Raw genomic sequence first — 26,983 nt, 5'->3', positions numbered from 1 at the left:
TTTTCTAAATATTAACTTTCTTAACTGATACTAAACTGAATTTAAAAAAAAAATCTATATGAAAAAACAACAGAAATTAAAAAGAGCAAACTCCACCTTCATTCACAGAATGCATTCTGTCATATCATAAGATTTCACATGTACAACCTATAACTCTGGATTTTAGACAGCTATCAGTAAATTAAGATTATTCTCCTCTATCCATAATCTTATACTACGCATTTGGGCAACCACACATGTCACCATCTCTCGTAAATGTTAGAACTATAGGATTCAGAGTTTAGCAATTCCATAATCCCTGATTCCTGTGTTTCAAGGCTTCTTGCTGGATTTTCCTGTGGGTATAGGATCATAATTCACTACAGCTTTTTGGACAGATGGTCTCGCAATTCATGACTCACTGACCCTCAGGTAGCAAAGCGCAGCCACTCTATAGCTACTCTAGCCAACCATGGCTAAGCACCATGTGGACACCTGCATTTTGACAGCTTCATGTACAGCCTGGGGTTAATTTTTAGAGATCTTAAATGAATGTGCTAGATAAACACATGTATTGTTTTTGTGTCTTCAAACTGTCTGCCAAATTTACATTTCATTTTACATTTTAATTAGAGGCAGATTTTATGTCAACTAAAAGGTGAAAGATAAAAAAGGAGCAGAGTGCAAAATCCATTAATTGCAAATCTTACACTTTGATTTTTGAGCGATTTAAATGGAAAAAAACATTCAATCCATTGCTTTGTCAACTGTGTTATGTCTCCTCTGACAAATGTTGTGTCAGAGGAGACATTAATGAGATACTGCACATTTGAAAATAAAAAAGGTTCTTCAAAGGTTTTAGTTTATTCACCAAAAACATGACGTTTGAGCGTGATAGTGGATTTTCAGGCCAGGGAAGTCCAGTATTACAGTTCAACAAACATTTAAAAGGTCCACACGTAACACAGCTGAGAGGAGCTGCGCTAAGCTGCACAACTGACAGGCTCAATAACAGAGAAAAGGAAACCTTTATTTTGAATAAAAACATTTTATTTTCTCTCCGTATTGCTACAAATATGAAGCCCTTCTCTGGGGATCAGCATCAAACCAAGTCCTGTACTAGCAAACATAAAACACTCTTTAAGAATAGCATGTGAAAGACTGATTGACTTAAAGGAGCATGTTGCAGCCTTACTTGATATGAATCAAATTACACAAATCCCAGCAGAAACCCATATTTTAAAACCACTGAATCAAATCAAAAATGATCGTTGCTTTGTTAATATGACCGTTGGTGAGAAAATTGATGTTGAAAAATTATGGATTGCTCCTCTAATGAGCGCACATTAAAATATTTATTCACTATAATGTATACTGTACTTAGAAAATGTAATAGTGTTTAGATCAGTTACGTTAATCCCTTCTAAATCTGAATCCCATGCATTTATGTAATTGTGATGTAATTGCACTTTTTCATATTTCACTATGTAACTGCAGAACAATAATAATAATTTAATGATTATTGATAATAATTGTTTTGCCAGTGAGCTATGCATATGACAAAGATTTCTTGGACACACACACAAAATGAAAAATTTTCTGTATGTTAATGAGTCAATTTAGTTTATCTGAAGACAAAAACGTGATCTTTAGCAATTTGTACAGCACAAAAAAAGTGTAAATGTAAAATTAATCACTGACTGAACCTGTGAACATGCCCTTGACTGAAATCTGGAGATTCTTCTAAATACACCATAAGACTCAATCATTGAGAAAGTTGTTTTTTGACCTTGACAATATGAGATCAAACACTTCACAACGGAAAAGAATTAGGAGCCTAATCTGAAAAACTTTTACCTTTGTCATACAAGCGAATACAAGGTTGTATTTTGCATTGTTTATTTTATGTATACATTTATTAATAGGAAACGTTTGTGTTTTGTCGTCCAAATGTGTTGCAAACGTGACACATTTAAACACATATTTTTTAAACACAAGTCATAGCAGCCCTCTGGTATTGCTGAATAGCACCACCAACAGACAAATAGCCAGGTTTTAATTTGGCATGGTATGTCAGTTTATTTGTACCTGCAGTGGCAAAACATGCAAAACTTCAAATGTAGAAAAAAATGTCCATAGTTCTGATTCTGTATTACTATTATACAACATAGATTATGTTGCTGCTAAAGGCTACTATTGTCTTATTTAACCTAGTCTTTCCTCAGACCAATTATAAAGTGTAAGTCAAGCTTCCTGTTACAATAAAATAAAATATGGATTACACAAAGTGTGAAAGGTTTATCTGACAAGTGAGTAACTGACTTCTGAGGTAACAAGATTTATTAATCCTGGTAAACTCAACAAACACTCTGTAAAGGCTTCACTTTGTCCTCTCCTTTGTTTACAGAAGACCTCATTAGCAGAAGTCCAACTTTCATTATTTAGTTTACAAATAAAAATCAACAGATGTTGATAAGCTGAGGAACACTGGTTTCAGGACCGGTTCAAAAGATGTGGGCTACCGATGTTTACAATCTGAATCCCTGCAGGAGTTTGTGCTTTTAATGTTAAGCTCAGTTTATTCATGAGGTAAATAAATAATAATGATGAGAGGCTTTATTAATCCACGTGCAGAAATTATCTTCTTACTTGAGCAATTATATTCGTTGCCTTTTATGTAGTCTATGTCAGGTGGTCAACTCTATCATAATATAACCAGTGCTATGATCTGCCTTATTGGGTATTGTATATAGTATATTATTTTATTCTATTCTGTACAGCTGTGTACTGTATTTATTCTTATTGTATTCTAATTTTTGTGTCATAACTTTTGCACTGTCCACTTCCTGCTGTGACAAAACAAATTTCCCACGTGTGGGACTAATAAAGGTTATCTTATCTTATCTTATCTTATTTTGAGTAAATGATACTTGTAATTCAAATCAAATCAAAATCAAATCAAATCAATTTTATTGTCACATCACATGTGCAGGTACATTGGTACAGCACATGCGAGTGAAATTAATTATTGTATTTAGTACAATATGTCGCAAATGTAGACTTTAACTACACTACCCACATCAAGAGGTTGGCTGTTTCTCACAACAGACTCTCACATGATAGACGCTCCAAAGGCTGGGCTCTAAAGGGCTAAAGTAACACTGTTAAATAGACCGCCTTGAACGAGGAAGGCGACGTGATGGCGAGAGGTCCTCCCATGTGATGTGACTGAGGCCTGACGGACTGTACCCGTCTGTTATGGCTCCTCCTGCTACAGTAGAACGGGGCTAGACGTAATACCAGTGCGGGGAAACGGGAGTTAACACACCGCGATACGTTTCTCGGAAGCCTCGGCTAAAGATGGCAGATTGTGCAATGCTGACGAAAAAGACATAGACGGTGTCCTCGGCGTTGCCTCTTCTGCTGTGAAGGCTTCGATATTTCCTCAAGATTACCAACACCCCAAATGAACTCCGTCAGAGCAAGTAACGTTAGCAGAAGACCTAGGCGAGTATCGAGGCCGCGCCCGGTGCAGCCGGAGAGGAACCACCAGGAAAGAGGTAACGCTAGCTCAGCGAGTGTTAGCATTACTGGAGTGAATTATAGCAGGTTTTGAGGTTGAATTGCGTGTTTTGTTTTTTGGGCAGTTAGGCCTGTCGTTTGTTTGTTGTTTATATGCGCGCACATTAAGGTAAAGTTGGTTGCTGTGAATGTAAGAGCGATCACCAAGGGTCGCTATGCAGCCAGGAAACACCGATGCTTTTGTGTTAGTAGTTAGCATTCAGGCCGCGCTTTGTTTTGCTAGATTTTTTTTTCTCCGAGTCGGCCTTTCTTTTGCTTTTCTCACCTCGCGCTGGTGTTTAGCTGTGTTTTGTGTTATGTGAGATTCGATTAATATAGAAAATGACATGTGATAAACATCGGTTTGCTGGTTCTATGGGTAACAAACGCAGGGGAGGAGACATAAAGTGGTTTTGCCAGTTGTCGTAGCATGCTAATTTAACCTAGCCTGTGCTAGTTTAGCTGTTATTATTAGCCTGTTTGGCTAGCGGTCTGCGTCCTGTCGTTCTAAAAACTTCATGTCCATTATAACAGTAACATGGCATTGCGAGATAGGTTAGTAGTTAATACTATTTCGTTTATTTGGCCTAGTCACATTATGTTTTAGTTGTTACAGTAGCACTGTCTAACAGACGGTGTAACACCAGCGATTTTTTTTTTCCAAAATAAACATTTCCTTGCAAAGGATGCTATTTAATCACAATTGCTATGCCTGAAAGAGCTATAGTAAAGACCCGGTCGGTCTTGAGGGACACCAATAAGCCACATTAATGGTTTGTTTTTTAATCTGATTTACAGTTGGACTAATCTCATATTGTGATGTTTGAGCTCACAGCATCAATTGGCAGTTAACCTAAGATGTGCTGGATGTGTTAATGTTTACAAAATAGAGCATCATAAACTAAACCGTCATGTTCATCTTAATAAAAATAACTTATTAGATTACTTGACTTCATCTCTATTTCTCAGTTAATTTATTCATGGCCACAATTGCAGTGTAGCTCAGTTGTGATTTCATGGCAGTAGATGAATTGGGCAAGGCATAGTAGATAACAGATACCCAACAGCCGCTTTGCCTATTCCACATGATAGTGTCTGTTATGTTTTAGTTAAACGAGTCAGCAGAACCTATGCTTTTTGTCAGTTTTGCAGCTTTATATGAGAGCATGCTTTTTCTGCTGCAGGGTCTAACAGACTGTTTGTAGTGGTTACAGGCCTAGTAGCCAGTGAGAGTTATCCTTGAAACCAGAGCAACAAGCAGTGATTTGGGGTAGCTATCAACTCATCATACCTTGGTGAATAGGCTTATAAACATACTGTGTGTCTCGTTTAGCTGAGGGTTCATATTCTGATTAGTTCAATTTTCCAATTATTTGAATCTCCTGTTGATAGGATTTGTAATCACCTTGTTCTTCACACACCAGGTAATAGTCAAACAACCTTTTTTACTGGCTTTTGTCCTGTGAGGTAAATGCTGTAAAGGAAGCTGAATCTGTGCTGTTGTTCTTTTTTAAACAATGAATTAAAGTTGTGAAGTCATGCCTGTTGTTCAACCAAATGTTCAACACATGCATGCAAATTAATGTCTGTATTTACAGATAAAGACACATGCTTCAGGGCTTTAAAGCAGAGAAAGCTACACCACATAGGTTAATTAAATGCATGCAGAGTGAAAAGGAAAAAGATTATGCTGTTCTTTGGTTTCTTTTGGTCTTTGGTTTCTTTGGACAGTCAGTTTTAAACTAGTTTTCCTAATGAGCATACTAAAATGTTACACCGAAAAATCTGTTGAAAACACATCAACACAGGTTTCTGTTGTATTGGTTTAATATGTTGAGCTGTAAATAATCATTGGTTTTATCTTCCACCTTTTCCAGATGAGGACGTTCCTGCAGATATGGTTGCAGAAGAATCCGGTCCTGGAGCCCAGAATAGTCCATACCAACTTAGAAGAAAGTCTCTACCCAAGAGAACAGTGTGTCCGACAAAGCCAAGCATGGAGGTACGTCTGTTAGGAATTTTGGAGATGGATAACTGCCTAAAGGATGTTAATTTAATTTTGAGGCACATAACATTTCTAAATATTTTCTACGACTTTTTAAATACAGGGTGCTTCCACTTCAACCACAGAAAACTTTGGACACCGACCTAAGCGTCCCAGAGTTTCTGGAAAGTGTCAAGATTTACCAGGTAAGTAAGAAGACATTTTTTGACTTGCATGTTCAAAATTTTGTTCCCTGCAGCTTGTGAGGGTTAATTGTGCAAGCAGTTGGAGATAGCAATGAGAAGAACAAGTTATAACTCATTTAGTCTGTTAGTCTGTCTTGTTGGGTAGTAGTGTGCAGTTGTATGTGTGACAAAGTGGCTAGGACAGAATTCATTTGCCATTTGTCACTTGCGTATATTGTTATTCTGTGTTCTGTTATTTTACAGTCAGCCATAATGCTTTAATTTAGACAGTGCTGGTGTAACTTCTCTTAACACACAATATCCCGGGTTTTGTTTGTGGTAGCAGTAGTTACATTCTTTACATCCATGCATGTGTTTTAAAGCAAACACTACTAACCATCAGATCATCTGAATTTTCTTCTGTTTACAGGCACATGTCTAGTAAATTATGTTTCTTTATGTTGCTTTGGTTATACTTACCATGGTGTCCATGTTGTGCATTCAGGTCCTGTATGTGAGACGGGTGTATGGGAAGGGCCGCCCACTACTTCCTGTTTATATAGGGTCATGAGGTCAATGATTGGATCACTGGGTGTAACCAAATGGAGGGTTTTTCATTTTGTATAGTATTGTTTGTTTTCTTTAAAGTAGCCTTTTGAGTTATATTGTATGCAGTGTTTTACTTTACAAACCATTTAGTTGAGTAAATGAGTTTGTCAGCTTCATGCATGACTTTATTCCTGTTCTTTGTTTAGAATTGTATTATTTGGTTTGACCTATTTTGTTCAATGGTAGGGGCTAACGAGGTCAGGTGTGGGCAAAGTCTTGTATAAAGCCAGTGGGATTTTTGCATGCCTGATTGATTGTTTTATGGTAAAAGGGAGATGCTAGCAATAAAGTATGCTTAAAAAGAACTTCAATTGTCTGCTAATGCTATTTACTTATCACCTTCCTTGCTGCTTAAGTTATGCTACATCACAGTATGTCATACAGAGTGTCATATTTCTTTTTACTAAATCTTTTATGTTATGATTATATCTTTTCTTGGGGGTTTGAAACGTTATGAGTACCAGAGGCCTATGTGGTACACAGACTTGTTATGGCATAGTTATATGGGTCTTATGTCATCTCTAGCTTAATTTAAAAATAATATATGACAAGAAACTATGGTATAAACTTTAGTGAACCGATGGCAGTTACTCATGTTTTGGTGGATTTAACATGACAGTTTTATTCTTCAGTCCATCCTAGCTATTCTTATGATTGGCAATTTTGGGGGAAATGACTGTGTTATAGTATAAAGATGTTTTAGAGTAATCTCTCTAAAAATGTCTTTGCTAAAATTGTGAAGCAACTCCATAAATTTGTCATTTGGAAAGTATAAAGTCTGTTATTTGTGGTGTATGGTGTCTTTTTTATATAATGTTGCTCCAGCCAAAGCATCCCAAATAAATGCTTGCCTTGTTAGATGGCATTTGGTTCTGCCTTTACAATTGTCAGAATGTCTTTATGTTGTGCATACTGTTGTTCTACATGATCTGTGTTTAAAACTAAACGTACTTCTAGGTCATCGACAGTCTCCGAACAACGGTGACTGCTACTGAGCAGATCATCTTAGAGGCTGAGCTGATACCTTTTTAAAAAATGGATTATTTATGTGTACAATTGACAGAGAAGTAAAATGACAAAAAGATCAAATTTCTAAGCTGGCAAAAAGCTCAACATTGTTTTTATTATGAGAAAGCCATGGCCCATTATCTTTTGTTTCATGAAAAAAAATATTGTTATGCAGATGAATATGCTGTGTCTGTATGAGTTAAACTATAGCCCAAAAACTGAGGATTGACTTTATGTGTGGAATTGGAAAATCATTACATGCATGTCTAATTCAGTGATCGTCTTTCTCCCAGCAGCTCCAGCAGAGCAATATTTGCAAGAGAAGCTTCCAGATGAGGTGGTGCTAAAGATCTTCTCATACCTGTTGGAGCAGGACCTGTGCCGTGCAGCATGTGTGTGCAAACGCTTCAGTGAGCTGGCCAATGACCCTATCCTCTGGTGAGACATGACAAAATGACAAAACATCCTATTGTGCCCCCCCCCCCCCTTTTTTTTTTTTTACGGTTATTTTAATATGGTAAAATACCCTTTTTCTATAGCCATTAGCCTTTACTAACTTTAAATTAGAGTTTGTTAATGTGGTTAATCTAAATTTGAATTGTTGATTACATGTTAAGAATACAACAGAAACCAGATATTATTGTTGATTTAACAGCAACAGAAATCTCATTTTATGTTGTAAGCAAGCCATCTTTAATAATTAGATGTGTGGGTGTGTGTCACTGCTTTACTTTTCTTTAGAACAAATGTAATTCAGACTTAGTCGATTTGTTGCGGTACATACACTGTTGAGCTTGAAGTCATTGGGATGAGCACTTTAGCTTAATATTGTCCTCCCACGCGTCATTGGAACAATTTATTTTTTAATCGATACAGCGTCGTTTCATTTCATGATGCCACGTGAACCATTCACCTTTGAGTGGATGGATTCAGAAGTGTGGACACGATTTACCAAAAAATCTGGATTGCAGTTTGCAGCCTGTGTTGTTGAATCATTGCAGCTAAATGTTGGCAACCAGCACCAGCCATGTATTTTGCTGACACACTGTTCTCTTCTGCCACAAATGACTTCAATAACCCACTCATGCTGTAAGCTGCAGTCTATTCAGAACAAGCACTTTTTGAGCACCCACTGCATTAGTTTGTCTTCAATGCCTCAATAAAATATAAATGTATATATACACACACATGCATGCATACACTTTATAATTGTTTCTGTGGTTCTTCATTGAGTCTTGGGTGCTGGCTCATCATTACTAGTGTGCAGAAGGACAGTAGTCTGTATTAATACTACTAATAATAACAAATGAAATGGAGCCCAGCCACCATATAATGTTGCAGCCTTTTTGCTAGTGGGCCAGTGTGTCAACAATTATATTGTGGACGTGACTTTTTTTAAAACGTGTTCATCACATTTTTGCCAAACAATGACTTCTGTATTGTAAGGAATTCTGACAAATCGAAGGATGTAAACTCCTGGTATGCCTTCACATTTCAGGAAGAGGCTGTACATGGAGGTTTTTGAATACACGCGACCCATGATGCACCCCGAGGCAGGGAAATTCTACCAGATAAACCCAGAAGAATATGAGCAGCCAAACCCGTGGAAGGAAAGTTTTCAGCAGTTGGTATGGAAACTACTGACATACAATGTAGTAGCATTGGTTTCAGACTAAAGTGACCTAAATAATGTTTACAGAGCTTCAGTCCTAAATGAAGCAGGCCATGAAAAACACATTATCTAAAATGCTTTAAGAAATACTTTTACAATAAAACCTTTTTAATCATTGAAATATTAATCAGAAAATTGAAGGGAATCAGGTGGGGCCATTTGGGTAGAACCTTCTTATACATGTAATCCAATTTTTATATAGTAGTGCATTATTGAGCAACTTTAAAGGCAGTGTTGAGACAGAAACTAGGTCATTGTTGAATCTTTGACTGATTCTTCTGTGACCTTTTTGCTAATGTAAATTCTACCAGTGTGGACATAGCTGAAGTCACAAAGTGACATTCAGTATTGAAATAAAAGCGTAGAAGAGGATGTTTTTTTTAAGATGGAAATAGTGTTTACAATTATTTTCTCTGTAATACACTGATCTTAAGTATTTTCTTTTCCCTTCAGCAAAATTGTCTCTTTTCCCTTTGTTCCTCCATATTTTTCATTACACAATCCTTTTGTAATTGTTCACTTCTTCCACATATGAATAATAGTAGTGTTTCTTCCCCTTTTTTCCCCCAGTATAAAGGCGCACATGTAAAACCAGGCTTTGCAGAACACTTTTACAGTAATCCTGCCAGATACAAAGGAAGAGATAACATGTTTGTAAGTGTAATTATTACATACTTTAAAAAAACAAACAAACAAATCTTCCACTTTAATGTTGCGGTCATTCATCTGACCTGTTCTCTTTTCTTACTTTTTTCTTTTCCCTTCCCCCAGTACTATGACACCATTGAAGATGCTCTTGGAGGGGGTCAGGAGCCTCACTTTGACGGCCTGATATTTGTCCACTCTGGTATTTACACAGACGAATGGATCTACATCGAGTCGCCTATCACAATGATCGGGGCTGGTAAGTGCGTTTGTAGTCATGGTTACGGTTTCAGTGCACCCTTGTTTAGTCTGGTCTCTAATTAAACCAGTCTGGCCTTTTTGCAGCTCCTGGAAAAGTAGCAGAGAAAGTTATCATTGAGAATACCAGAGATTCTACGTTTGTATTCATGGAAGGCTCAGAAGATGCTTATGTTGGATACATGACCATTAGGGTGAGATGACTCTGATATTTCTTTCCTCACATATACAGTAAATGTTTCCCTTTTCCCCATGTTGTATGTATGTTAGTCCTGTTTTAGCTACTGTTGTCAGTCACATTCAACATTAACAGTTCTCTCTCCTGCAGTTTAATCCTGATGATAAATCCGCCCAGCACCACAATGCACACCATTGCTTGGAGATTACAGTCAATTGCAGCCCCATCATTGACCACTGCATCATACGCAGCACGTGCACAGGTAATTTTGTTTAGATCTGACTTTTCGGGCCTTCAGAGGGGTCAGTGGGAGCATTTGACAGAAACTAAAGTTGTTTTTGGTTCCTCATAAGATAAAATGGCTGAGAATTACCGAGGTCTTGTGTTTATGTGTTTGTGATGAAGTGTTATTTTCTTTTTTTTTCCATGATGGCGCACAGATTGTTTTCGTTGCTTGTTTTGACAGGTAGATTTGTGGACTAATATATCATTGTCGTGCTTGTTTCAGTGGGGTCAGCAGTGTGTGTCAGTGGTCAGGGTGCTTGTCCCACAATCAAGCACTGCAACATCAGTGACTGCGAAAATGTTGGTCTTTACATCACTGACCATGCACAGGTAATGCACACCTGTTTTTCATGTTATTTAAATATAGAACTCAAATGCATATGTCAGCTTCTGCTGAGCGTGTCCAGCAGTCTCACATCTTCTGAATACCATCACAAGTCTAAGTCCAGTCTACAGACATCAGTCTTTTATCTATAAGGTTAAGGAAAAATGGAAACTAATCAGCAGACTTACAGCTGACCTATTATTTTGTTTGTTGCTATTTTCTGTCATGTGAATAATGTTACAGTGCTAAAAGTTAGTATTAAACATGTCCAAATAATCATACATGTATTTGTGATGAGTGAGTCATTCAGCAAGGCGAGAGTTCAGGCCTTAGACCCAGTTTCTAGTGTTTGTTTGCTTGTTTTTCTGATTGTGTGGTTCTGGTCATCTGCAGGAGGCAAAGCACACCAATAGAATCAAATTAGTCTCCTTGGAGAATGAATGAACACATTCTTGCCAAACTGTCTCCTTGAGTAGCATTGAAAGCATATAATTGCATACAAATAACTGACAGGGCAGGGAGATTTATAGTTGTTTGGTTTATGCACAATAACACTTAACTTGCTACATTAACTTTGGTGTTTCCTACCAGCAAATGATTTACACGTACATCTGTTGACAGGAAAAAAACAAAAGAAAAACATTATACATCTTGTGAGTGAAAGAGTACATTCACCTTTATGTCACTTAGAAAGTAGGTAACTGGAATGACCAAAGAATTCTTGCTGTATTGCTGCAGATGTTTAGGTTGACAGGATTGGTTGGAAAAGCTGCTATTTTTAATCAAGAACTATAATTATGTTATTTAGATTTGCCATTTGTTTTCAGAGCCTTACACCAGTGCTCCTTTTATTCTGATCAATTTTGCCAAAGCTGTGTTTTCAAACCAGTGATGTAGCTTTTCAGGAAGAACTTCCCATTAGAAGAAGCTGGCCATTGATAAGACAAAGGCAAAAAAGGATAAACTGTGGTTTTATATAAAGCATCAGGCCCAGCTGGGGACGAGTAGGTTTATTTTAAATGCAGTTCTTCATGTCGTTCAGGGAATCTATGAAGACAACGAGATTTCAAACAACGCTCTGGCTGGGATCTGGGTGAAAAACCATGGCAACCCAATCATCAGACGGAATCACATCCACCACGGCAGAGACGTGGGAGTTTTTACATTTGACCACGGCATGGTGAGATCCACTTTACTGATGGTTTTATGTTGTGTATGTTTGTCAGCCACTAAATTGTATGAGAAGAAATTCAAATGTACAATATGTAGTACCCAAATAACACTAGTGCAGATAAACTAGGTGAAAAACATAAAACAACATGATGATGGTGCACTTATACATATAAGCTAAAAACCACTTTGATGGACTTATAATAGGTTTGTCATTCTCTGTTTCCAGGGTTACTTTGAGAGCTGTAACATCCATAGGAACCGTATAGCCGGCTTTGAGGTGAAGGCATACGCCAATCCGACAGTGGTTCGTTGTGAGATCCATCATGGTCAGACAGGAGGCATCTACGTGCATGAAAAGGGTCGCGGCCAGTTCATTGAAAACAAGATCTTTGCGAATAACTTTGCAGGCGTGTGGATCACTTCCAACAGTGACCCCACAATACGGTCAGTATGAACTGAAAGTCTTGAGCTCAAATCAGGTCAGCATTCAAATCTATCCATTTATTCAGGTTCTCAAATTTGTTCTGTCCAAAACAGGGGCAATGCCATTTTTAATGGTAACCAAGGTGGAGTTTATATTTTTGGTGATGGCCGAGGCCTCATTGAAGGAAACGACATCTATGGTAACGCCTTGGCAGGAATCCAGATCAGGACAAATAGCTGCCCTATTGTCAGGCACAACAAGATTCATGATGGCCAACATGGAGGAATATATGTGGTAAATATTTCTAAAAATATTGTTTTGCATATTTAAGGGTTTTTCATTCCAGGTTTCTTATTTTTATTATGAGGTGAAACCGTTTGTTTCTGTGCCATGCAGCATGAAAAAGGACAAGGAGTCATTGAGGAGAATGAGGTGTACAGCAACACACTGGCAGGAGTGTGGGTTACAACGGGCAGTACGCCAGTGCTGAGGAGGAACAGGATACACAGCGGGAAGCAGGTCAGATCACAGGCTAGTTAGTACACCTAGAGGGATGTATATTGTTCATCTGATCATAATGGTCATAATTCTGATGTCATGAGATCACAAAGTTCTATCTAAGACCAACTTGATATCCTGTGAATTAAAAGAAGATGGATAAAGGAATAAACCATATTTATGTACAAGCACATTATGAATCACTAAATTAAAGCCAATATATTTTCATTGCCATTTTAACAGGTTGGAGTTTACTTCTATGACAATGGCCACGGTGTGCTTGAAGACAATGATATCTACAATCACATGTACTCTGGAGTTCAAATAAGGTTTGTGTAACATGACAAATAATAACAAGTAACATAAGCAAGATTCACCTGAGCAATGTCCTGATGTTAGGGTGGTCTGGTAGAGTGGTATTGAAGCTCACTTTTCCATTGTGTCCTCCCTCCCCAGGACGGGCAGCAATCCTAAGATCAGACGGAACAAGATCTGGGGAGGCCAGAATGGCGGCATTTTGGTTTACAACTCAGGTGAGAAGAAGAGATTTTTCTGTCTTATTGTTCTCTTTATTGCCATAGTTAATATACTGTTTAAACAATATTGCCTCAATAACAAAACATCCATGTATATGTTCTCTAGGCTTAGGTTTCATCGAGGACAATGAGATCTTTGACAATGCAATGGCAGGTGTGTGGATAAAGACAGACAGCAACCCCACTCTGCGGAGGAATAAAATCCACGACGGTAGAGATGGCGGGATCTGTATATTCAACGGAGGAAGAGGTAACCGATTCATTACAGAAAGGAAGTGGAGTAAATATTCAAGTGGTTAAAAGTAGTGTAGATCTAATTTGGCTTTATAATATTAGGAAATTCAGACCTAAATTAATGTAATCCTATCTTTTGGTATGTTAGTGAATTGTCAGATTAAAAGTCCATTTTCTGTTATTAGGTTTACTAGAGGAGAATGACATTTTCAGAAATGCCCAAGCGGGGGTCCTCATTAGCACCAACAGTCACCCAGTACTGCGGAAAAACAGGATATTTGATGGCTTCGCTGCAGGTGGGTAATGCATGCACGCTAGCTTTAATAGCTCATGATGAGATGCTTGAATTTAATTATTGTGGACTTTCAACATTGCTGTGTCTTTGTAAATTGATTATTCTTATTTGTTTATGTAAAACTAGGTATTGAAATCACCAACCATGCCACGGCGACTCTAGAGGGCAATCAGATCTTCAACAATCGTTTTGGGGGGTTGTTTCTTGCGTCTGGTGTCAATGTTACAATGAAAGGTACATTATTAGTGGCAAAGATTTTTAAATATTATTGAATAAAAATGCAGAAATCTCATACAAATTTCCGTTTCCTCCAGATAATAAAATATTGAACAATCAAGATGCCATTGAAAAAGCTGTGAGCAGAGGTCAGTGCCTGTACAAGATTTCAAGTTACACCAGCTACCCAATGCACGATTTTTACAGGTAAACTTTTTTTCACCTCTCGCACTCAAAAATAACCTCAGCTATTTTTGTTTGTGATTGTTAAAAAAAACACACCTTGGGTTTCCATAGGTGTCACACTTGTAACACAACAGACCGCAACGCCATTTGCGTGAATTGTATCAAGAAGTGTCACCAAGGACATGATGTAGAGTTCATCAGACACGATAGGTAAGTCTGACTGATGCATGCTAGTAAACAGAACAAACTAAATACACCCTGGATGTAAATGGATGACAGACTGGCTTGTTGGTGCCTTCCTTTGAGGCTCCCCACTTTAGACCAGAGTGAAAGTGCAGAAGCAGAACACAGCATTCACAAAACAAGGAATTAAGAATTGCTGCTCTTTCTTTCTCCCTGCATGGCGCACACACAGCAGTGTTTCTCATGATGGTGGATATCAATAAGCTGCAGCAGATCACTGCTGTTTCAGTGTATTTTATAATGCAAGCTTGGCTTAACCTGCCACATCTTTATTTGCTGATGTAGAGATACCATCTCCGAGACAAATAGCTTGCTGCTAAGTGCACTGATAATTAATTCAAATAAGCAAATTTTGGCTAAGATACAGACAGTGGTAGGAGGAATTGAATGAAGAGAAACAAAACTAGTCAGTCTGCCTGATGGTAAAGAGAATAATGTGCATGCTCGCTTATAAGAAGCTTGGGGTCTGATTACACTGTTTAATTTTTTACTAGTCACAGATGTATAAAGGCATATTAAATGCAATATAATGTACTCTCCTCTGTTTTCGGGGACCAAACATAATTAATTTTTCTCCTCCGTCTCTGCCTACAGATTCTTCTGTGACTGTGGTGCTGGGACGCTGTCAAATCCTTGCACGTTAGCAGGAGAGCCGACACATGACACAGACACTCTGTATGACTCAGCTCCCCCTATAGAGTCCAATACACTGCAGCACAACTGAGCTCAAGTTCCGAGGTTCTGCGCTTCAGCAGTAATGGACGTATAAGACACTTTAAGTTGTGCCGTGGAAGAGCAATTCCAAACTAAAACACAGATTCACTTTGGCAAAAATATACAGTGACTTTAAAAAGTAAAACAAAAAAAGACTTGCGACTCGGATATTCTAAAAGGAGACATTTAGAAAAAGGTGATTATGGATGCCTCACATTTTCTTTTCCTTACATTTTTTTTTAACAAAAGATGACATCAGTGGGACAGAGCAGAAGAGCAACTGATTCGGGATTTGTAGGTCTGTTGATTTGGTCAAGTAAATGATGCCGGTGAGAGTTGGACAAAATCCACCGAGGCTTATCTGCTTTTGGGAAGCGGATGAATGAGATACTGCAGTGTACAGATCCAACATGGAGAGTCAGTCAGAAGAGGCTACAGCTCGTCTCATGAAAAGGCAAAAGCCCCCAAATACAACAATGCTTCCATCACTGGGCAACCGACGTGCTCGTATGATATGTACGGGAAAAACAACCTAGCACTTCAGCATTTTTTTTTCTTCTTCAAGACAACTGTTGAGATTTGATTTTAATGCTTTTTTTTGTGTAGTTTTGTATTTTCATGCAAAAATCTTACTGTACTTGAATGTCTTTATTTTATTAAATGTGTTTTAATTTTTTTTTTTTTGGTTATTATACCCTAGGATTGCTGTAATTATACTCATGTCACAGTATCTAACTTCTTTCTGTGAAAGAGATCAGAGACAAGAGAGGAAAACACTAAACACTTTCTCCAGCAATGTTGACTCCTTTACACTTGCAATACAGAAAAATTAATGTGTAATTGTGCTTTCACAAGACTTGTATATCTTCTTGTGTTTGTTGATGATATTCCAGTCTGCTTTACATGATCTATGCATATTTTTTGGTTTAGTATCTGTTGGCCTGTCACAATTACTTAAATTAAAGACCAGGCAGTACAGATTTACATGCAACTGCATCTTGATTGGAAATTAACCCATGATAAGCTAATTAATACAGGTTTCTTTTTAATAATCTCCGGCCCTGGTCAGAATTTGACAATAAATGACCTGATGCCATTTAGTCTGTTACTTTGTGAATCGATCTCAGTTCAGTAGGTAATCCTGACACAGGTGTCATTTTCGCTACCATCGCAGGCACGGATGCTGTTTAACAGCCCATTAGGATACAAATTCTGGCTTCCTTTGTCCTCCAAATGAAAGAGCACTCTTATGAAAGCATAAGTTTTGATGTGTTTTTCCATTGCCAATGTTGCTGGAGAATTTAAAGAGGCTTTTACTCTACTGAAGCTGAGACAAGTATCTATATACAGCGCTTTATTGGTTTTATTGCCCCCTTCCCCCAATTCATGTGTACTGGTGATTGTGGGTTCTCATACAGACTGAAATGTATGCATGTATCATAACATCTAGACTTAATATATTGTGAAGTATTCAATAACCGTTATGTAGGCGCTAGCGTGAATTAAAAGGGTTTAATTTCCTAGATGAAACATTGTCATTTTTTAAAAATAAACTTTATTAGATCAATTCAGTAGTGTTTTTTTTTTAATGACAAGAAAACAAAACAAAAAATGCATTGAACTTTTAACAACATTTTACAGAGTACTGAGCAGTTGAATGAGGGAAGTGAAACGGGTGCTGTCCAGTGTAGCATCCTCAGCAAACTGGCACAGCTTCCTACATGAGGGGACAGGAGGGAACATAAGTAACCATGCTCTGACTTTAACAGATCAGCATTGTGTGTCACTGTAGTATCTGCAGAATAACTGATGCGAAACAATAATACGTACTTGAAAAGTCTGAGATTGACGGTGCTTGTCTCAAACTCTCTGGCCTTCCTGTGTCCTGACTGGATAACTTCCTCTGGTAGGTTGGCGAGTCGAGCAGCATTGAATCCATAACTCTTAGGACACGCACCCGTTATGAACTTGTAGAGGAAAGTGATGGTCTCTTGACTTTGATCCTCACACTCATTCTCCACCATGCACGCCTGAAGGAGGGGGCGAAAGGGAAACATGATACTTAAAACCCACAAACCAACTGCATTAAAGGAAAAAAAAAAAAAAAAAAAAACCCTAGTAAATCCTCCGGGTTTGAAAAAAAAAATCATTGCCTCCTGCTGTTCCCCCTAATGAACAGCAGGAGGCAATTTTGGTGGTAAAAAGTCCGAAATGAGCTGCCATCCTCCTTTATGACCCGACTAAACACTTTTGCTAATGAGTTGACAAGAACTAAATGAGACCTTCATCCAATTTATGACTTCATTTTCTAGGTCCTATCCCTCCCTCAGTTGTCATGCCTTGACAACTAAAAGGCTCAACCTGATGTTTCATAACAGAAATTCGCATACCAAAGCTGTTTACAGTAATGCCACCATAGTGCACATTATATACAATACACTAAAGTAACACAGACTAACAAACCGTAAATATCGGTGTCTGAGCAACTGTGTGAAACTTGCCGTGCACAATTTGAAATGATCAAATTCTGGTGAGTTCAAAATTTCTTTATTTCTTCAGTTTATTTATACAGTGACGAATCACAACAGCAGTTGCCTCAAGGGGCTTTATATTGTAAGGTAGACCCTACAATAAACCTTACAATTTTTTGCACCATGTTACTAAAACAGCAAAATGTTAAGGGCAGGAAGCTGCCAGTTGCGGCTAGGGCTCCAGGCATGCAGCTGTGCTCGAAGAGCAGATGTAGCCACAAACTGCTCAATTCATTGTCTCGCACTAAAAGTTTTTGCTTTCATTTGTCTTGTACATGTGTGTACTGTGAACTGTGAAGAATTTAAATTAAAAACAGAATGCAATAATTTGCTTATCATTTAAGCGTTGTATTTGACATTAATGTATAAAAATATAGCCTCATTTATTTATTTCAGGATTCATTTCCTTGCAAAATGTACTATTTAATTGGTATATAAATTTGTCTTTTTATTACAGTCCTAAATGACCTTGCATTGTCGAGTATCAAGTGTGATTAGCATTGCTGTACTCACCATGTGGCCCAAACGCACGGCAGGGTTGTTGGCATAGTCCTCCACCAGGGAGTGGTAATGTGTAGAGAAGAGAGTGCGACAGCAGATCTTCTCAGCAAGCTCCTTTACAACAGCGCTGGCGATTGCTGTGCCATCATATGTGGCTGTGCCCCTTCCTGCAAGCAGTTCACAGCTCAGTGATTACACCACAACAATATTGTGCTGAGAATACAGTCTATGCTATCCACCAATCATGTGAATAAGCTTTAATAAGCAAACTAAATAAATGCTTACCCAATTCATCCAGAAGCACAAGTGAGTGTTTAGTGGCATGGCGCAGGATGCTGGCAGTCTCACTCAGCTCCACAAAGAAGGTGCTTTCTCCTGTAGAGCACAGAGTTGAAAATACACGCTCAGCTCATGAAGCACAAGCTCAGATCATTATTCCTAATATGTTAAGAGTCTCTGATGTTACCAGCCATGATACGATCTGAGGCGCCCAGCCGAGTGAAGACCCTGTCAACTGGTGTGAAGCGGAGGCTCTCAGCTGGAATGTAGCAACCCAGCTGGGCAAGAATGATCACGAGTCCACACTGTACAACAGGAGCAGCACGATATCTTAATATGGACCAACTGAGACTGCAAATACACCGTCTATGTAGACTGTGGAAAAAAAACGTATGAAATTGTATGTATACATTTATACATATAGTCAAAAATACCCACTTGTCTCATTAGAGTAGACTTTCCACCCATGTTTGGCCCTGTGACGAGGATGCAAGAGGCCAGACTGTCATCTTCACTATTTTCACCGGTGCCAGGGCAGCCAATGAAGATGTCATTAGGAATGAAGTCGTCGCCAAAAAAGGTCTTGGTGACACAGGGATGACGGGATCCCTTGAGGTCGATGAAGGCTGCAACCTGGGCATCATCCTCGGGAAGCACGACCTCTGGCCTGGCCATAGGCCCGTCGCCGCCCTGGCTGTAGCGAGAAAAGGCCAGCAGCACATCTGGGGACAAAAAAAAAGGACATAAATAAAAAAGAAGTACTGAACATTTAATTATTTACATTTAAGAACTAAAAAAAAAAGCGCATATTAAATGCACGTCTTATAGGTCTGCTTTGCTACAATAAAACCAAATCTGTGGCTGGACGTGTCCCAGTGGTACAAACACTTTCAGAAATCAAAAACTATGCAATAATCTAAATAACTGCAAACATCAACACAGAATTTCCCTGAAACAGAGACTTAGCCAAGCTGTGAAATAAATGAACTTACTTCTAACAAGCCCTCAGACTGGTGCAACATCATTATTTAAAAAACACAGTATGACAGTTTCTCTGTAACATCTGCAGGAAATGTACTGAGAACAGACCGGTGTAGTGAAAACAACACAAATTACATATCGAGAAGATGAAAAAAAAAAAAAGAAGCTTTTTAATTAAAAAAATAAAATAAAACAAAAGGATTGTTACCAAGCACTGCCATGCACTCCACAGCAGTCTTCCAGTCACTGTAGTTCTTGTCAAAGTTATAGAAGAGCATCCTCATGCAGTCTTTGAGTGCAGCATCTCTCTTCTCCTCAAATCCTTGCAGCTCTGAGAACATCCGTTCAGTCTTCTTTGTCACATAACGCTTCCAGCCTTTCTTTGTAGACTTTAACTCATACTCGTCGGGGATATTCTTCTCCAAGACGCTGTCAGGAACCTCCATCTGATAGCGATTTTTCCCAGTTCCCCAGAAGCACATGCTTTTACAGTCAAGTCTCTTCTTCTGTTTGTCCAGGTAATCCTGCAGCTCTCGTTCACAGTTCTTGATTCCAGTCAGAGCCTGGTCGTACTCCGGGTCAAAGCCAGCTTTGGGGGTTATTACTCCAGTAGTGCGGGCTTTCTGGTGGTCAAAGGCAGTGTCCCAGCGTTTGAGTTCACCAGAGAGGTCGGGAAAGAGGCCGTTCTTTTCGCTATTCAGGCTGATAACTCGACAAAGCAACGTGGAACGAAACTCGCCTGAAACTGGAGCAAAGAGAGAAACAATGTCCTGCATCGTTTTGAAACCTTCCAGTGCTGAGAGGAAGACTGCTATCTTGCGCTTGCTGTAGGTCACATCCTCATAGAGAACTGCTCTGCTGTCAGGGTGGTCCTGGCTCTTCAGAGGTGTCCCGATACTGTGGATTTTGCTCAGCAGGCGCTCTAAATCTGGAAGTTTTTTTAGAAGGTCTGAAACCTCAGTAGCCTGGGCTTGAACTCCCATCAGGTCCTCCACTGCATCCAGTCTGTCCCTGATAGATGTGGGGTTACACAGAGGAGCGCAGAGCCACTGCTTCAAAAGCCTCTTTCCAAACGGAGTAGAGCAGGTGTCCAAACGCTCCAGCAGTGTCCCTTCTGTTCCTCCTGATCCATTCTGAAAGATTTCCAAGTTTGCCAGAGTCACTCCATCAAGCACCATACGCTGACGAGTCTTGGCAAAGAAACTGGCGGGTCCTGCAGCTTTCTCCACCTCAACATCAACTGGGACATATTCTTCAAAGTTAGCCATGGAGAGCAGCTCTTGGTCCACCAAGCATTTCTTCAGGTAGAAAATGCATCCACCCAAAGCGGACAGTGCTAGTTCATAGCCCTCCTTAGGAGTAAGGCACAGTGAATCACTCTCAGATGTCATCTCTTTTAGAAGAGCGGGGAGAAAGCTGCTCCCAGTCCCTTCCTCCTTGCCAGTTGCCTCTTTAAAATAATCTTCTTCTGAGAGGGTTTTCAGAGTCTTCTGAGCATCCCAGAACTGTGTTCCTGCGTTAAGTCCTTCCTGCAGAGCAGAGGACAGAGAGGCTTTGAGTATTTTGCGAGTTTCAACAGATGGGTTTCCTTTCTCAAAGAGCACCTCAGCGGGAGCATAGTGTGCTATGAGCGTACGCAGGCGTGAGCAGTGACGATCGTCTGAGAACTGACCGACATGAAAACAACCGACTGATGTATCAATAAAACAGACTCCATATGTGCGGCAGCGGCCGGAGCTTTCTTCTTCAGCCTTTTCTTTCAAACTCAGAAGGAACTTGCTCTGGCTTTCTGAAGGAGCACCATCCAACACACTGTAGGTTTGGGTACCACGTGTGATAATCCTGCACACTTCTCTTTTCACTACACGGTCTAATTTAGTGGGCTTGAGCATTGTCTTACAGCGCGCTTCCATCATCTCTGGGGTCTCTGTCTGCTCAACACGAGCCACTTTGTAGCCTTTCTGCACCAGTACATCTGAGAAACGTCCAAAGCCAATCTCTGGAAAACCAGAGTGCGCCCAAGTCCCCTTCATGAATGTCAGTCCCAGCTCGTTGACTCCAATCACAGCATCCATGTGGTAGAGCTCATAAAACTTTCCCACCTTGTAGAAAATCACTGTATCAAACATCTCAGATTTGAGCTGCCACCACCGACGTATACCAGGAGTGATTTGATTCATAAAGTCATTTGGCACATACAAGGTGCTAGGATCATAGTCATCATCTGTCTGTCGCCGCCGTTTGCCGTCTTTTCTCTTGCCATCCTGCAACCACTCCAGTTTCTCATGATCCCAAACTGCCCCTGCAGTGGAGCCTGATCCAGTCGCCTGGCTCTCAAAGCTCTCGGGAGCAGAGAAGGCTGACAAACGAGATTTTGTGTCAGTTGCAACTGCTGCTGGAGCTCTTTTAGGTGCAACAGATGGAGCAGTAGGTGTCTTTGCTTTTGTTTTAGCCGACTTTTCTGCAGGACGTTTGCGCTTGGCAGGCTTGATGGGGCTTTCCACATCTGACTTTTCGGTGCTCTCTTCTTTCTCTCCACAGCTTTCCTTCCGTCGGTCCTCTTCATCCTCACTGCTTGACGCAGCGTCTTCTGGTTTGAACTCCTCATCGGATCCGTCACTATCTGAGGCCGCAATAATGCGACGGCGCTTGGCCTTGCTTCCTTTTTCCATTAACGCACAGAATAAACGTGTACTGACTTTGGATGGCTTCAGGGCTTCGCTTTTGTTTTCATACTCATCACTGCCCTCTTCATCAGTCACTACTAAGCTATCAAGCTGGAAAAAAAGAATAAAATACAAATTTTAAAAAAAACTTGCATTACTGACCAGTAATGATAAGCTGATAATTACACCATGCGACTAAGGCTGCTGCCCTGGGAATAACATTACTTTTAATATTACAGGAGAATTTAGACTTCATGACCACACTGGTGAAATATTATATTCAGAAATTATCGGGTAACCTCCATTTCTTCATCATCATCCTCTTCTGCATCAGATGGGTCCGTGCAGAGAGGTATCTTTAATCTTTTTTCTGGGCTGTCAAACATAACTCCATCAGCCAGCTCCATTGCACGACGGATTACAGGTTTGCCACAGAAGTAGACTCCTCCAGGTTTAGCATCACTGCTGTCAGAGCCTGTGCAAATCATACAAAGAAATTCCAGCTTACTCTGAGCAGACAGCAAACAATGGCCCCAAAATGGATGCAAGCCACTGATGCACTTCCAACTAGGAACAACCAACCTTGGTACTCTCTGACTCTATTAGAGCTGACCCATCCTCTTGTTGGAGGTTCATCAAAGAAATGAACGTGTATGCGCTGGTCACGACCATGGCCCCTCATCTCCTGCCCAGTCAGAGGCTGGGGTACCACCATACACGGCCACCAGGGGTACCCTTCCATTTTTGCCCACACAAGGGCACCAGCACTGAATAAGCATGGAGGGCTGCTGAGGATAAGAAGAGCAAAGACACTTTCACACATCTTTCAATGCTGTAAAATTAACTTTAAACGTGACTCATTGTGTGTTACAGTCGATCTCTTGAATGGAGTGGAAAAGCAACACCACAACACCAGCTTGGACCTTTATTAGTCCAACAAGCCCCTCTTAAATATAATAATCAGTTTAAAATAGTAAAACAGAGGTGCAGGAAAGACAAAAGCAGTTGCAATTCACTTGTGATAAGTCGGTTTTGCAAATCCTTTTATCTTAAAAGCACACACGGCCACATGTCAAAAATCATCTCCCCCTATCGTGGGTAGGGGTGTGGTGCCCACTTGAGATGGCCCAAACAGTCTAAACTATGGCAGAAGATAGTGATAAGTCCACACACCCTCCACTTTGACAAATACAGGCATTAGCATTGATTTGACCCAACAGCCAGCATTGTTCTGCTCGAGTCACCCCCAATTTCACGTGTCCGTAGCACAAAGGAAAGGTCACGCTACATTTTCTTTCTTTATTTTCTGTCAGCTCTCATTTTAAGCGGTCTTAATACGTTAATTTAAAAAGAGAACTTACGCTGGTGTTTCTGGGGGCCTGCAAACAATTTTAGCAGAGGGAAGGAAAACTGTACGAAACCCGACTCCAGCAACTACACGGCTCCCAAACTCACTCACCTTTCTTTGGTTGTTTGGGCCTTGTCGCCAAAGAGTTTCTTGAATCCTCCGCTCGCTGGCTTGGACTTACTTTCCTTCTTAGCTTTGTTGGTGTCTTTTGTCTGCTGCGGAGTCTGTTGTGCTTGCTCTTTCGGAGAGGAGTTGGACTTCTCTATAGAGGAAGGCAGGTCTGCTTCCTCCGGGGAGGGACTCGGCTTCGGTTTTGCGACTAGCGGCGGAGACTTGGTGAAGAAATTAAAGAGCGAGCTTTGCTTCGCCATGTGTGCGAGTTGAAAGTCTGTTTCCCTGTGTTTGTATTTTAAATAACTCCAACGACAACCACCCCCAACCTTTCTACACCAGCTACCGTATAGCTAGCTTCACGGCGCAAACGCAAGTCGTTCGCGGGAAACACGCACGGGGTGTTGTGGGCGTGGACAAGAGCCTCGTCCAATGATGAGTTAGCATACTATAATGTGGGAATCACGTGACCCAAACACGACTTTTGTTGTTGGCCATGCTGTTGGCGCCCAGAGGTCTTTTTCTTTTTTCTCTTTAAACTTTATTTCCAGGCGGATAAGTACAAATTACACTGTTTGTCATGTAGACACTCGGCACTGTCATTTATTGGAACAAACCACTGTCTTTGTTGTGTTTATAAAATGTTGAGGTAAAGAAACAGTAAATGATATGAGAATTACATTTCTTATTTGTCACATGAAGTAGTTCTGCAAGGGTTACTGAATCCAAGAGCTCCAGATATTCCTTTGCTATCAGAGAGTAATCAGAATGGGATGTAAAATTAGTGCAAAGAAAACAACTACATCTGCACATGTACAACATGCATACACAGTTTGAAACACAATGTTTAGATATACTTAGGCTTATGCTTGTTCATGTGTGGGGATCTAGCTGCTCTTTGGGAGGTGTACTCCAGCAAACATAACCTTTTGGGCAGTAGACATAGGTGTGGTCCCAGAGGAGCAGCCCAATAAGTGGGCTTCCCAGAGCATGCTCACAGTCATGATGTTGGCTGAAAACCCATAAAGGGGACCCAAATGGCAAAAGTGTTGTGTGCCTTGCATGGACTAACCCACATTAGGACCACCCAGTCAGCCCACTATAGCCATGCTCATACTTGAAGGTAGTGAACAACTTGTCTGCTGAGATTTTCTCTTTTTCATGACTGTTGCAGCACTCTTACATATTTGCTTCCATAGATGCGCTATATGAGAAAAGTATGGTATGAAGACACAAGTAAATACATGTTTTTTTTTTCACTCTGAATATTTAAAAATAACTCTTGAGTTTGAATAAGCATTATGGGCTCTCACAAAAGGACTTTGAGCTAGCCTGTTGCTCTTAATGTACCCTTGCCTACTTACTTATGTAGTGCTAAAGAATTTTTTTTAAATATACCCATTAAATAGAAAATAGACCTATAAAAATGTATTAGATAGGTCTGGCTTTAATATATTTAGGCCAAATGTAAATGCCAAAATGTTTGAATGAGACCAAAGTGATAATGGATGAGAAAATGGATCTGTATCTAAATTAAAATAGAAAAGCAATTCCCTTTGTTCCCGGTCATGAACTTTGAGAGCACTTGTTATGGTTATGTGACCCATAAAAGATAGAATAAGCATTAAGCAGAAAGCAATAAGCATCTCCCTAAGGATATAAAATAAAGATAAAACAGGACCTTGCTATTATTTATGGCATGGGTTATATGTGGGCAGAAGTAGCCTAAAGATTAAGGCATTCCTATTGAGAGTAGGTTTCTTTAGGGCCTCATTAAATCATTCTTTTAGTCAGCAGTCAAAAATGCCTGACGATGCAGGAAATTAGGCTTTCTGCATGAGTGCAGATTAGTATTGTAGTTTTGTTTATCTGTTATCTCTAACCTGCACTAGTCATTTACCACCAGCAGAGAGCAGCATAATACTGAAAGCCTCATAATAGCTTCTATATACGATTCTTACAATGTAACTCTAATATGGCATTAAATATATTCAGGATTCATAAACTATATTTCCTATCATCTTGTTTGACACATTTTGATTGACGGTTTTAGGTTGCTCTCTAAATTTTACACACTTTGATCAATATAAAAGCAAGGTCTGTACTCTTAAAGCAGATGAGGAATGAGCACAGTCACGAGTCTTGTTTCAGCAGAATGATTCAGATGAAATATTACCATCTACGTGGCCATATTGTTCCAGATTATGATGATGTATTAAAATGTCTACCTGCGTATACTGCTGTTTCTGTCAAAGTGCAAATAAATACTGCTGCAACCACCAAAAAATAAGGATGGCCTTACGCATTCAAGACAAACAAACATCCACCCACAAAAGACTTTTTGGCATATGGTGTGTGGGTGATAGAAAGCATCTAATTAAGATACTATTATGAAACCTTACACAGAGGATGTTTTGAGGAGCATTTTCACTTCACTTAGAATTGACACTAATCAATGAGTAAACAGGATTCAATTGCCATGCCATCATAAAGACGTGGTGCCATGTGATGTAGGCTATACCACCTTTTATATAGGAAGAATGTGGGAACATAATTAACAGGGCGACTTTTAGCACGATGAATGCAGGGTTACGTTAGAAGTAGTACATAATTAAAGATCTTTTGCACTCTGGAGAAAACTCATCTCTTTCCTCAGTAACTTTCAGCACTCCAGGAAGCAGCGGTCTACTAAAAAAGCAACTAATTAACAGGAGCAGAAATTTCCTGAAGCAAACAAAGCTTTTTTTCATTCTCTTTTCTTTCCATTTTTTAACAGCAGGTGTTGTCTAATAACCTCAACAAGGATGATAGTCCCAGTAAGACATAGCAGCATGTTAAATTGATAAGCAGAAGTTTAAACTATCACGAAGTATAAGTAACTTATACTTGTGTTCTGATTGCTGTATAAGCAGTATAGCCTACCAGTGGTCTCAAAGCATCTTTAAGGATGCCCTTTAATCCCACCCAAAGTGGCATAAGAGGGCTAATATGATGGCCTATTGTTAAGCTTGTATGAAAGTATTAGACAGAATCTCTGCTGCTGATGTAGAAACAGGCGAATGGAATGGAAATATAATTTGGAACATAAAAAGGGAACTAGAAAATACTAAAAAAGCAAAACTGCTGACTCAGTTAATCTTCAGTCCCATCTAGGGTACTACATTCCTGTAGCACCTGCCAGCTCTGTCCACAGTGGCTGTTTGCCCAGCAGGCACGCTAATCAGCCTGATGCAACAGTGCAGAGCAGCTACAGCTGACATGTTGAGTTTCCGTAGATGCTAAAGCGCGTTTTATGTTGCCAAGTGTTTTCTCCCCTCTGATCGTTATGGAACGCTAAGAGCCACTACAAGAGCCAGAG

General features: G+C 39.7%; 2 protein-coding genes across 4 annotated transcripts; one reads left to right on the top strand and one right to left on the bottom strand.

Annotated features, from left to right (window-relative positions):
- The first annotated feature begins 3,146 nt into the window (after positions 1–3,146).
- On the top strand, positions 3,147–15,448 carry fbxo11a (F-box protein 11a). Of its 2 annotated transcripts, none has more exons than XM_080869574.1 (22): positions 3,147–3,539; positions 5,418–5,542; positions 5,649–5,730; positions 7,623–7,764; positions 8,825–8,954; positions 9,569–9,652; positions 9,770–9,902; positions 9,989–10,095; positions 10,230–10,341; positions 10,588–10,694; positions 11,732–11,869; positions 12,089–12,306; positions 12,400–12,580; positions 12,683–12,805; positions 13,028–13,113; positions 13,241–13,317; positions 13,427–13,570; positions 13,740–13,850; positions 13,976–14,083; positions 14,164–14,272; positions 14,363–14,461; positions 15,089–15,448. In XM_080869574.1, exons 1-22 carry the CDS (start codon positions 3,446–3,448, stop codon positions 15,216–15,218), a joined length of 2,640 nt encoding a protein of 879 aa, XP_080725700.1. In that variant the 5' UTR covers positions 3,147–3,445; the 3' UTR covers positions 15,219–15,448. The 2 variants fall into 2 exon arrangements, with proteins under 2 accessions (XP_080725700.1, XP_080725699.1); XM_080869573.1 differs by having other exon boundaries at positions 7,620–7,764.
- A 544-nt stretch (positions 15,449–15,992) lies between these two features.
- Positions 15,993–24,012, bottom strand: msh6 (mutS homolog 6 (E. coli)). 2 transcript variants are annotated; one of them, XM_080869571.1, is made up of 10 exons: positions 23,626–24,012; positions 22,749–22,954; positions 22,466–22,641; positions 19,709–22,277; positions 18,958–19,241; positions 18,707–18,824; positions 18,526–18,615; positions 18,253–18,407; positions 17,039–17,238; positions 15,993–16,925 (listed from the first exon to the last, which is right to left on the bottom strand). In XM_080869571.1, exons 1-10 carry the CDS (start codon positions 23,883–23,885, stop codon positions 16,844–16,846), a joined length of 4,140 nt encoding a protein of 1,379 aa, XP_080725697.1. In that variant the 5' UTR covers positions 23,886–24,012; the 3' UTR covers positions 15,993–16,843. The 2 variants fall into 2 exon arrangements, with proteins under 2 accessions (XP_080725697.1, XP_080725698.1); XM_080869572.1 differs by having other exon boundaries at positions 22,749–22,951.
- Between the last annotated feature and the right edge of the window lie 2,971 nt (positions 24,013–26,983).

This window comes from Rhamphochromis sp. 'chilingali' (assembly GCF_963969265.1).
Source record: "Rhamphochromis sp. 'chilingali' genome assembly, chromosome: 20".
NCBI classification, from domain to species: Eukaryota; Metazoa; Chordata; class Actinopteri; order Cichliformes; family Cichlidae; genus Rhamphochromis; species Rhamphochromis sp. 'chilingali'.
Note: the sequence above shows the minus strand (reverse complement) of the source record. Positions and strands in the feature narration are given on the sequence as shown.

Coding starts and splice junctions, on each gene's coding strand:
- fbxo11a (XM_080869573.1), top strand. CDS start 3,446: ATGAACTCCGTCAGAGCAAGTAACGTTAGCAGAAGACCTAGGCGAGTA. Junction 10,695..11,731: donor ACATCACTGACCATGCACAG/GTAATGCACACC, acceptor CATGTCGTTCAG/GGAATCTATGAAGACAACGA. Junction 12,581..12,682: donor AACATGGAGGAATATATGTG/GTAAATATTTCT, acceptor TGTGCCATGCAG/CATGAAAAAGGACAAGGAGT.
- msh6 (XM_080869571.1), bottom strand. CDS start 23,885: ATGGCGAAGCAAAGCTCGCTCTTTAATTTCTTCACCAAGTCTCCGCCG. Junction 22,278..22,465: donor ATGATGATGAAGAAATGGAG/GTTACCCGATAA, acceptor CTTTTTTTCCAG/CTTGATAGCTTAGTAGTGAC. Junction 18,825..18,957: donor AGTCTACTCTAATGAGACAA/GTGGGTATTTTT, acceptor CCTGTTGTACAG/TGTGGACTCGTGATCATTCT.